The 11,811-nt window shown below is 46.4% G+C and overlaps 1 protein-coding gene across 2 annotated transcripts; it reads right to left on the bottom strand.

Annotated features, from left to right (window-relative positions):
• Window positions 1–75: 75 nt before the first annotated feature.
• Window positions 76–11,024, bottom strand: arfgap2 (ADP-ribosylation factor GTPase activating protein 2). 2 transcript variants are annotated; one of them, XM_080500888.1, is made up of 17 exons: window positions 10,934–11,024; window positions 9,175–9,293; window positions 8,544–8,616; window positions 8,299–8,430; window positions 7,449–7,532; window positions 6,644–6,719; window positions 5,503–5,559; window positions 5,136–5,180; window positions 3,724–3,776; window positions 3,466–3,602; window positions 3,237–3,368; window positions 2,588–2,716; window positions 2,313–2,465; window positions 2,102–2,228; window positions 1,916–2,000; window positions 1,694–1,818; window positions 76–1,539 (listed from the first exon to the last, which is right to left on the bottom strand). In XM_080500888.1, exons 1-17 carry the CDS (start codon window positions 11,003–11,005, stop codon window positions 1,519–1,521), a joined length of 1,620 nt encoding a protein of 539 aa, XP_080357014.1. In that variant the 5' UTR covers window positions 11,006–11,024; the 3' UTR covers window positions 76–1,518. The 2 variants fall into 2 exon arrangements, with proteins under 2 accessions (XP_080357014.1, XP_080357015.1); XM_080500889.1 differs by lacking the exon at window positions 5,136–5,180.
• Between the last annotated feature and the right edge of the window lie 787 nt (window positions 11,025–11,811).

The raw sequence follows: 11,811 nt of genomic DNA, 5'->3' as shown, positions 1-11,811 counted from the left end.
GGAAGTTGGAGTCAGTGAGGAAACATTCCGGTTTTCAGCATTTTTTTTTTTGTAATCTTTATTAGCAGACTGGTTTGTTTTCGTAGACTACAAATAAATAGATTCATCGTTTCAGCTCTCATGTTCCTGTTTGGAGGGGGAGTGGAAGAAAGGGGTGGGGGGAGGGGGGGGGGGGGGGGGGGGGCTGGAGTCTGCCTTGGACAAACTGTTGAGTGTGTTTTACTTTGAAAATACTGAGTGAGTTAGTGGGAGGAACCCAGCTGATGAGTGTAAACTGAAGACCTGAAGTGGAGGCAGACTGTCGATGGGATGGGGGAGGAGTTGGGGGGGGGGGGTGTGTGTTACAGTGGTGGTGCATAGTTTGAACAGCATGACGAGGTTTCGGGAGTCAGAATCGTCTGTGTGGATCCAGAACGTGAAAATTAACGCGAAAAAAAAAATAATGGTTAAAAACAGTTGCCACCTTTTTCCAAGTTGGCGGGATTTATCGCCCCCCGGAGGAGGAAGTGCAGATTACCGCTGATCCCGTTTATATACAACGCCTTCAGGTGAAAACAGAAACCTTTTTGGGGCTTCGTTTACCCGACAACGGCACTTCAACTCCATGGAAACGGGAAAATTAAAACTTTTTGAAAACGCTCCGACTTCGAGGAAAACGATCCAACTCCATGGAAACGGGGGGGGGGGGGGGGGAACAAAACCCTACAACTTTTCTAAAACACTGTCACCGTAACAACAGTCCCAACTTTGTTGTCTCTCCATAGGAATGTTCATGTACTCCCATTGTTATTGCTCTCTGCACGCTGGTGTTTCTGCCACTGCAAAATGGTTTTCAGAACATTGCCATGTACACGTGAAACGTTTTCGAAACGAAAAAAAAAAAAGACTTGAAACTTTGTGGAAATAGGGCCGAAAGTGAGTACCTTTCTCCAGGCACTTCGGTTTTTAGAAACGTATCTGTGACATGAAACGTGTCACAGATATGTTTGTAAAAACCTTTTTTTGGTTGCGGAGAAGAAAGAAAACACCTTTATTTTTACAGGATCCACACAGAGGATCAGAATCCGTCTCAGACCGTCAGTAATCAGTCGTGGAATCTGGAAAACCCGGGCGAGGAGCGGAGGTCGCTCTCGCACATGGAGTCTTCTCTGAAATCAAAGCTAAAAATATAGAAACTGCACTTCTTTATCACGAATGAAAGAGTGAATGAAGACAGACACTCTGGTTTGAAGAGAATCAAACTGAATTTTTTTTCCCCTTTCTTTCTTTTTACCCCTCTGACGTCACTTTGAAAATGTCTGGACAGAAGAGTTACGGAAAAGAAAGTCTGGATGACGAGAGAGAGAGAGAGAGAGCGAGAGCGAGAGCGAGAGCGAGAGCGAGAGAGAGAGAGGGGAATACTGTCTCACTCCCGGGAGGGCGAGGAACGGGTTCCATGCAGCCCGTGGCCCCGCCCCCGCAGGCTCTGGCTCCGCCCACACACGGCAGTAACGGGTCCTCTCCACCAGGGGGCGCCGCTCAGTACGAGCCGTACCGGTCCTGAGGAGACACAACAGAAGCCTGAGTGTGTGTGTGTGTGTGTGTGTGTGTGTGTGTGTGTGTGTGTGTGTGTGTGTGTGTGTGTGTGTGTGTGTGTGTGTGTGTGTGTGTGGTGCAGCGGACCGCCGGGGGGGGGAATCGAACTGCCGCTCACCTGGATGGTGTTCATCACGCCATTAGCAAGGACCGCCATCTTCCCCGCCACCGTCTTCACACCCTGTTTGAACTGAGCGATGTCCGGACCAGAGGGGAGGACGCTGTCCAGGCCCGAGGCCCGGCCTGGAGGGGGAGGAGGAGGAGGAGGAGGAGGAGTGTTCATGTTGGTTACAACGTGTCCACATTGTGTCTTTTCGTCCACGCCGTGTCGTGTCCATACCTTTGTTCTCGCCGTCTCCGAACAGGTCTGCGGAGCTGATGGAGCTGTTCCCAGAGAGACTCTCCAGACGGGTCTTCGCGTCGTACTGGGGAGGAGAAACACCCGTCACACTCCCCGCAGGAGAACCGCCGCCGCACCTCCCCGCGGACGTTGGGCCTCTACGCCCCCTGCGCCCCCCCCCCTCACCTCAGCGCTGCTCTCCCGGCCGAAGAACATGTCCGACGAGATCGCCTTGGCGTTGGCGAACTTCTGCCGCGCCTCGCTGGACTCCGACACGGGAGACGACGCCTCCGCTTTTCTCCTGCTGGGGAGTCTGGGGGAGGAGGAGGAGGAGGAGGAGAGGGTCAGGGGGAGGAGGAGGAGGGGGGAGGGGGGAGTCAGACAGTCACACACTGACCTCTCTCCGATTGGCTGGATGCTGGAGATGGTGACCTCCTCTTTAGGCTCCTCCTTCTCCAGAGTCCAGGAGGAGGTGAAGGAGGCTCCTCCTCCCTCAGTGTCCCACCGGGACCCGAAGCTGTCCCCCACAGTGAAGGGGTTGTCCTTATATCTGAGGGCACAGAGGGGGGGTCAGACTGTGTGTGTGTGTGTGTGTGTGTGTGTGTGTGTGTGTGTGTGTGTGTGTGTGTGTGTGTGTGTGTGTGTGTGTGTGTGTGTGTCTGTGTGTCGTACTTCGGGGGTCCAGAGGTGAAGCCCGGCTCATCAAACATGTCAAGTTTAGAGCGAGAAGACGACTTGACTCCAACCGGGGTTTCCTGTTCAATCACCTGCATCTCTGACATGACGGAGTGAGACACCACACTGAGAGAGAGAGAGAGAGAGAGAGACAGAGACAGAGAGAGAGAGAGAGACAGACAGACAGAGAGTGAGAGAGACAGATACACAGAGAGAGAGGCAGCGAGAGAGAGAGAGAGTGAGAGATACAGAGAGACACAGAGAGAGAGAGAGACACACAGACAGAGAGAGAGAGAGAGAGACAGACAGAGAGTGAGAGAGACAGATACACAGAGAGAGAGGCAGCGAGAGAGAGAGAGAGAGAGTGAGAGACACAGAGAGAGAGACAGAGAGACAGAGAGAGTGAGAGACACAGAGAGAGAGACAGAGAGAGAGAGAGACGGAGAGACAGAGAGGGTTAAAGGATGTCAGTGTCTCTTGTCTCTGCCCTCAGGCAGTCAGATTATAAATAATGTGCACATTCCAGTCGTGCTCTGTTGATGTCAGAGGAGGAGGAATCCTCGCCGACGCCCATTTCTGACCAGCATAGGTCGGGTAAAAAAAACTTTACATAACGGGGGGGGGGGGGGGGGGACGCCCGGCTCACCTCCTGTTGCCGAAGCCCATGCCGAGCCGCTCCGCCTGCTCCCTCTTCTTCCCCTCCAGGGTCTGGATCTTCTTCTCCTCCATCTTTCTGTCCATCTCCAGCTCTTTGTAGGCGAGACGCATGGAGGCCACGCTGCGGCAGAGACACACACCGACACCTCCGTCACCCTCCAAGCTCAAACTGTGTGTGTGTGTGCGTGTGTGTGTGTGTGTGTGTGTTGGGACCTCACATGGACTCCTCGGCTTGCTTCTTGGCCTCGGCCACCTGCTCCTCCCTCAGCTTCTCCGCCACATGCGCCTGCTTCTCCACCTCGGAGAAGCTCTGGCTGCTCACCTTCTGCGCTCCCAGGCCTTTCTTGGCCCCCAGCTGCGGCAGACCACAACAAGGGGACGTCACTTCTTTTTGGACGTGACGGCGGCGGCGGCGCTCGGCGTCACCGAAAAACGCGACTCGCGGCGTTAAAAGAAGCCAGGTTCACCCCACTCACCCCTTTCTTGGCGGTCATGGGCTTCTTCTTGCCGATGATGGACGGCTTCACGTCTGCGACACAGAGAGGAGAGTGGAACTTTAAGCGTCTTCGTTAAACCAGCAGAGGAGGATTCCAGTTGTTACGTAAGCGCAAACCAGCCAGTCGTTAAGCGGCACAGCGCGAGTCCAAGAGCTTCAGAACTAATCTGAATTGTCCGCGTGGATCCAGATTGTCAAACTTAACATTAAAAAAGGCGAAAGAATTGTTTCTATGATTTTCAATTTTGTGGGATTTGTCGCTCTCAAGCTGCGGGTTACAGTTAATCGAGGCCCATGTTTATAGAAAGTGCAAACCTTAAATACAAGTGAAAACAGAAAACTCTTAACGTTTTGAGTGTCTGTTTACACAACAACGTGGCTCAGAGCCGGTGAAAATACCATTTTTTTTAAAAACTAAAAAAAAAAAACAACTCTGTCTCCATATAAACGATCGAAAACGCAACTTTTTGAAAACGGCACGACTCCGTCTCAGTTGGAAAACTATGGAAGTAAAACTGTGCCGTCAGATTCTGAATTCGAATTTCTAACTCTGAATTTTTTTTACCATCAAAATCAGACTTTGAATTTTATAAGCTGTCAAATATCAAGTACGTATCTTTTTTGCTTCTGATTTTTTTTTCAACATCTAAAAATATTCAGTGTGTAAAAATTCAATGTGTCTAAAAATTCAGCTGCAAAAAAAAAAAAGTTTTTTCAAAGTCTGATTTCAATGGTAAAAAAATTCTGAGTTAGAAATTCGAATTCAGAATCTTAATCAGAATTTTTTTTTTGCAGCTGAATTTTTAGACACATTGAATTTTTAACACACTGAATATTTTTAGATGTTGAAAAAAAAAATCAGAAGCAAAAAAAAAGATACGTACTTGAAATTTGACAGCTTTTAAAATTCAAAGTCTGATTTCGATGGTAAAAAAAATTCTGAGTTAGAAATTCGAATTCAGAATCTGATGGCACAGTTTTACTTCCATAGAAAACACAACTTTTCTGAAACACTGTTACTGGTCATACAGTCGTAGTAGCTAGTTCTGCACATGCTCAGTAGATTGGCAATATATTAAAAAAAAAAAGTTTCCTCCAGATTCTCCTGGGACTATTTTACAGTCAATAGTCACCATCATAACAATCCAATCTGGACGTCTGTGATCGCCCATCGTGAATATTTATTTATATTTACGTGTGTGGTTTCATTCCAAAAACAAACAGCAGCACCATCTAGTGGCCCGGCATGGAAACCGACATCATTTTCAGATGCGAAACTGAAACGAAAAGCTAAAAAAACAACAACAAAAAAAACAAAACAACGACGAGCGGTAGAGGAGCCAGCTGAGCGTCACACTCATGCCCGAGGAGCCGCAAATGGCAGCGGATCACCTGCAGACGTCCGTCTGTCCGGAGACGACAAACGCATGGAGTCCTCTACACACACACACACACACAGCAGAGAGATCGTCACACACTCGAATCAAACATGTACAGGAGATCACCAGTCATAGCGACTTGTCTTACAGCTCGAGGGCAGGTAGTTTGTAATCCTCCAGAGCAACAGTTAATTTAGTGTGGTTGTGGTGTTTAGAGATTAAAGTCTCTGATTCCTCACATCCTGTTTTGAGGAGGTTTTAAATGTTCCATTACGACGAAATCTTAACTTGCAGACTTCAGGTCTGTGTGGACGAATGCCGACACCCGATGACGTAACACTGCGACTGGAAACGATTCGGAGAAGAGGCCGCCGACTCACCGAGGGAGGCTTTGGGTGACGTGCTCAGACCGTCGATGCTCGGGCCCTCCTCCGACTCTGTGGAAACACGCCAAAGTCACAAAGTCTGCCTCCGGACACAAGGATTTGGGCTGTGTCCCAATTCTACCCCTTAGCCCTTTATCTTACCCCTACCCCTTTGAAATGTGCGTTCACGAGAGTCTGAGAGGTGAGGGGAAGGGCTGTTCACCCCTCTAAAAGAAACATTTACAGATGCACACTTTAAACAAAGGGGTAGGAGGACATGGCGCCGAAGGACTCGCATTTCACATATATACGCTTCTAAAGTTATATAAACCTGTTGTGTTTTATTCTAGTAAGAACGGCAGTAGCGCTGCCGTATGTAGCTTCCGTATGTATTTGTTTGGTAGAGACCATTTTATTATTACACTGTATAGTTCCAAAGTCTTCCAATATGGGTGTTTTGAAAACAGGGACCCCCGAGCAAACAAGGAAGCTCCTCCGCTTTCACATGGTGAATGAGGAAATATTTCTGAAGTCCAAATACGCCGCAAAAAACTGAAGTAATCCACGTCTCCGTCTATTTCTTCTCCTTGATGTGGGAAAGGCAGAAAAACGAAACAGAGCAGCCAAGCGACTGCAACACGTTGAATTTGGGACGGCGTGACGACGCTCCTGCTGGAAAATCAACAAACATCCGTGGCTCAGCTCTGCTGATATAACGGCGCCGGGTTATGATGTCATAACTGTGAGACGGAGCGAGAGGGGGAGGGGGAGGGGGGGTGAGCAGAGGGAGAGGGGGGGCCCAAATCTAAGGGCTGAAACTTTTAGCCCTTTGCCTTTGCCCTTGTTTCGGAGGGGAAGGCAGAGGCCGAGGGCTAAGGGGTAGGGGTACAAAATTGAATTGGGATTGGTCCTTGGACTCGTATGTCTGATAATGTCAACCACAGAAGAAACTAAGTACCCGGTGACACGAAACACTGATTCATGATTCTCTCTATTTTAATTACCGTGTTTTAATGACTGCAGAGCAATGGCTACTGAGATGCAACACAAATACACAATTCAAATAACATAAACATTCAGTGACATTATAGTCGGCGACATAAAAATGTATTTGTTTCTGAAGTGTTTCAACAGGAAATGTGTAAAGATGGCCGACCTTTCGCCGTGGCGTCGTTCAGCTGTGCGTTCTGCTCGGGTTCTGGCGCCGGCATTATGCTCCAGTCGTTCACAGGCTGAAAAAAATAAATTACATATAGAACACGGAAGACTCGGTTCAGCTCAGTCTGAAAACTTTACGCGACAACGTCTCAAGTGGAAACGTGTCGTTTTTGCATTTTCGTTTCAGAAAAGCTTCACGTTTACATGGGAACGTTGTCAGTTTCCACGGAAACGGCAGAAACTGTCTGCTGGTGGTGTTGTTAGCTTTTCTCATAAAACCACACACACGTGTGCAGGCGGAGGGGCGTTTTCGCTGTCTACACGAAAACGGAACTCCGGTGTTTTCAAAAAGTTGCACGTCCCCCGGATTCCACGGGGACGAGCGTTTTCAGAAGTTTCACTTTCCATCGTTTCCCCGGAAACAAATTATTTTAAAAAAAACTTTTGTTTCACCCGTTTCCATGGAGACGGAGCCCAAGCGTTCTCCAAAAGGCTACATATCCCACCATTTACGTGGAGATGGATTATTTTCAAAAACTTTAATTTAGCCCATTTTAGCGTTTTTTTTTTAAAGTTGTGTTTTCAGTGGTTCCGAGCACCGTTGTCTTTTATTACACAGGCGCCCAAAACACTCCGAAAGTTTTCCGTTTCCACTTGAAAATGTTGTGTAAACGGGCGCTAACACAATCTCCCCGGTAACGCCAAAAAGTTGCGTTGTTCTAGCGCAACGCGGTACGAGCACGTCGCCAAAAGTTTCCATTCAATAGCGATGTGATGGAAGAAGTCGCTGAACGCCCACCAACCTGAATGTTCTCTTCGAAGAAGTCGGCCTCTTTCTTCCCGGAGGGCGTGGTCGGAGCGCCCCCTGCAGGCGAGTCGATCCACAGCTGCAAACGGAAGGGTGGGGTGGGGGGAGGGGGATGAGTGACGCTCTGACGGCGCTGGCAGGCTGAGATTACAGTAACACCCCGTGAACTCTGTACTCTGACCGCTTCTCGCCCATACGTGATAATCTTCCTCTGAAGTCACGTCCAGGTTGGTTTTTCTACTCGAGTCTCATTGTGACTGAAATCCTTTTTTTTCTTACTTTCTCCTCGCGCAAACTGAGATTTGAAGAAGCAGTTTACAGACCAGTGGACATTTTCACTCCTTGTTCCGACTATGAAAACTCCTCTTACATGATCAATGAACTCGTGTTTAAAAAGAGGAAAAGAAAACATTAAAGTGGAAAGGTTTTAGATCTCGATAGTAATTTACTTCATATCCTGTATGCTCTGTTTTTATGAATTTCTGGAAGGCTTCCACCAACCTGCAGCACTGTCGCACCTCCCACAGTCAGCACCTGTGTTTTATTTATTGTTTTTATGCATTATTCTTGTATTAATTTCTTAATGTATTGTTTTTATAGCTTTGTTGTAAAGCACTTTGGGAAACACTGGGTTATTGTAAAGGGCTATACAAATGAAATTTGATATGATTTTGATTGATTTGATAATGTCCCAATAATAATAATATATAGAATTACTTTCATATCATCGTATTTAGTTTAATTAATACTTGTAATCACACTTTCAGTAGCGAGTGAAGAAGGTACTAATTAAGTATGTCCTCCCACTTGTTGCTAGTTACTTTTCACGTGCAGTAACTACTCACGTCAGTGCCGTATTTGGACAGGGCGGCGTTGGCCTGCTGCCGGACCTTCTCCCGGTACATCTGTGCCGCGCGGCTGTTGTATTTCGCGTTGGAGTCGTTTGTGGAGCAGCCGTGCTGACGAAAGAACGCCGTCTGCAGGCAGGGGAGGGAATCGCATTCCCGTGTCAGAACACATGGAACGAGGGGAAAAAAATAAAAATAAAAATAAAAACCCCCTCCCTAAGGAGGTGGAACATGATACTCACTGCGTTGGCGTTGCCTCCGACCTGCATACATCGTAGCTGGAACCAGTTCCAGTTGGAGTCTAACTCAGTGGATCTGAGGGGGGGGGGGGGGGGGGGACATCACGTCAAGTTCAGGGGGTAAAAAAACCAAAAACGGACTAAACACAAACTGACCAAGAAAAACAAAACCACATTGTTTTTGAGGTTTTTTTCCAGATAAGTTTCACGTTTAAATGGCAGCATTCTGGAAACGATGTCCGTTTGAATGGAAACGGCAGAAACATAAAAAAAAAAAAAAAAAAAAATAGTAGTTAGCATGCCAGATCACTCGTTGGTGCTGTAGTTTGTTTTTGTGATGAAAACAAGTTGGGAAAGATGCATATATCCCCCCCCCCCCGTTTCCATGGAGATGGGAGGTTTTCAAAAAAGTTCCACTTTGGTAGCCGTTTTTGAAAAAGATACATTTTCAGTGGCTCATCACACCACTGCATCGTGGTCCGAAAGTTTCCAATTGAAATGTTGTATAAATGTGGTTTAAACACCTGAGTGCACCCCCCCCCCCCACACACACACACACACACACACACACACACACGCTCTGTGTGGCTGCTACCGATCAATGTCCGTTCTAAACTTTCACCCTGACCCTGACCTGATGAAGCTGAGGTGAACTCCCAGCGAGCGGTGGATACCCGAGCAGTCGATGCAGAGGAACACTCCGTACGAGATGCTGGCCCAGCTCGGGTTCTTGGCAGCACAGTCGAAACATGCCTGACAAAAACGACAAAACAAAACAACAACAACAGAATCAGTCCGTACTGTCACCGTCAGACATAGTTATTGAATTTCGATTTCACTTCATGTTAATATTGACTCAGTTTCAAAGTACAATGGCTTCAAGCAGTGTTTTTAGATGTCTGTATTGTGAGCGTGGCACCGCTGTTGCTAGGAGACAGATGCGCCCCATAGCTAAGAGTTTATCAAAAGTCATGTCCCGAAGTTCAAGACTCCAAATGAAAGTACAGATGTAGACTGAGCAGTAAACAGAAAGTTCAGTCAACATCATCATCATCATCATCATCATCGTGAATAAAGCTCTGTTGTATTGCCGGTACAGGTCAGTCACAGGCTGACTAATAAAACAAACTTTATATTAGATCAAGACAAAACCCCAAAGGATTAAGACAACATTTAGTTAGGTTTTAAAGACCGAAACAAATTTGAGTGTCATTTGCATAAAAGTGAAAATTCAGGCTCTCGTTTTCGTTTCAGAAAAGTTCCACGTTTACGTTTCCATAGAGACTGCAGACACATTGAACATTACGTCGTTTGTGTGCCGTCCACTCGGGACCGAACCCTGGGATTTCCAGAAAGTCTCGTAATTGCACATTTCCACAATAATGCAACCGGTGCATTTTCAAAAAAATGCTCCACCAATTGTGCTCTGACCACACGTTGTCAGGTAAAGAGGGACCCAGAAACACAGCACAAGTTTTGTGTTTTCACTTGAAATCGTTGTCATGTAAATGGGCTGTTGTGTATCCAGTGGGTGGTGACTTTAAACAGCAGGGGGCCTCATACTGAACCCTGAGGGACGCCACAACCTCTATGGACTGCAGACACAGATCTTGCAAGTCCATTTTTTTGACATCCAAGCAAAACATATAAAGAAACATGGTCCTACTCTAATATGAGTAATAATTGTTTTTTTATTATGATTATTATTATTTGTATGGACTGTGTAATAAAACAAAGTTAATGTATATTAGCTTATTATCATACTGGCTCTAAATGAGTCAGCTTACAAGGTGACACCGCTTCTAGACAACGTGGTGATAAACAAGTAGTCAACATGTTGATTTAAGTCTTATTGACTAATGATGTATTCTGGAGTCAGAAGGTGTAAACATTTCACTTTCAGTCCACTGAGTGTCACACACACACGTCAATTGCGAACATATGGTTCGATAAAGAGTCGACTGACGAGACATTAGTGTTATGGTGATGAAAATGTTGCGTTTCAACGATATAGGTGAAGTTTAAATGAAGACAGCCCGTCGTTCCGTTCAGTCGACTCCTGCGGACTCAAACCGTTTACGTGGCCTTTACATGTCACCGCGTTAACCGGGAGGCTAGCTCCCGTTAGCTCCGACGAAGTTACGCAGAGGCTCCGCGTAGCTTCCGCAGAGCCTCTGCGTCCAGGGACTACGTACGCAACTGCCGAACGCGTACTGCAGACGCAGAGGTATAAGAATCCTGTTAGCCTTCATTAGCTTCCCCGGGACCGTGAAGAAGCCGGGCCTGGACCAGGAAATGTATCCCCGGTTTGTTAACTGCTCCTGAATCACATCGGAGCCGACAAGTGCCGCAAAAACAGACGCTAACTGGGCCACGTCGCCACGGTGTGTTACCTTGTTGGTGGGCACAGATCTCAATCTCTTGACGATGGTCAGGATCTCCGTCTTATTTGGTTCCGTAGCCATCTTCTCACTGCCACTGTGACGTAGCATACGCTGACGTCACTGCTACGGCAGCCCGGAGGACCATTCCTCCTAGTTTGGTTCTAGTGGAAGTCTTTTTTTTTTTTTTTTTCATTTTTCAATCTGTCAGTTTCTACAGTGCTGAAAAATAGAATTTAAATTCATGAATAAAACAAGGAAATGATGGTGTCTTATTTTTCCACTTGGAACAGTGGATGTGATATTTTGCCGAAAGAATAACTAAATTAGTAATGTCTGAGGTAAATGGGTTTACATCATCCATGAAAAAAATTAATGTGCTTCATTGAGAGCAGGCAAATCTGTTAATTTCAGTGATAACCATAAGAAGAAAAAAAAATATGGATTAAAAAAAAAAAAAAAAACGCAAACAAAGTAATAAAGTAATAAAGCAATAGTTCAGACATTACTTCTCATAGTCTCTTTCAGTTAGGACTCACTGTAATAGCACGTGTTATTACATTAATAACATGTCTTCACTGTAGTTGAGGAAATAGGAGTTGATTTTAGGTTCTAATAATGATAATGCTAACAGTCCACCTTGTTCTTTTGCATTCTTTTCCTCTGAGATTGAATTCTAATTAAAAACCATAACAATGCGATACTGCATAGATGATTCTGTCATTATCACGACTGTTTCCAACCACAAGTACATGAAGAACATTGGGAGGATAAAGAAGTGAATGAAGCATGTCAGCAGCTTGTTTTCTCTGACAGGAATCAGGTTGATCCGGTCAGGTGAACTAACGAAGACGCTCTTCATCCTCCTCCTCCTCCTACTCCTCCTCAAA

Source organism: Blennius ocellaris, assembly GCF_963422515.1.
Source record: "Blennius ocellaris genome assembly, chromosome: 1".
NCBI lineage: Eukaryota > Metazoa > Chordata > Actinopteri > Blenniiformes > Blenniidae > Blennius > Blennius ocellaris.
The sequence above is the reverse complement of the archived record's forward strand: the minus strand, read 5'-3'. Positions and strand labels throughout refer to the sequence as shown.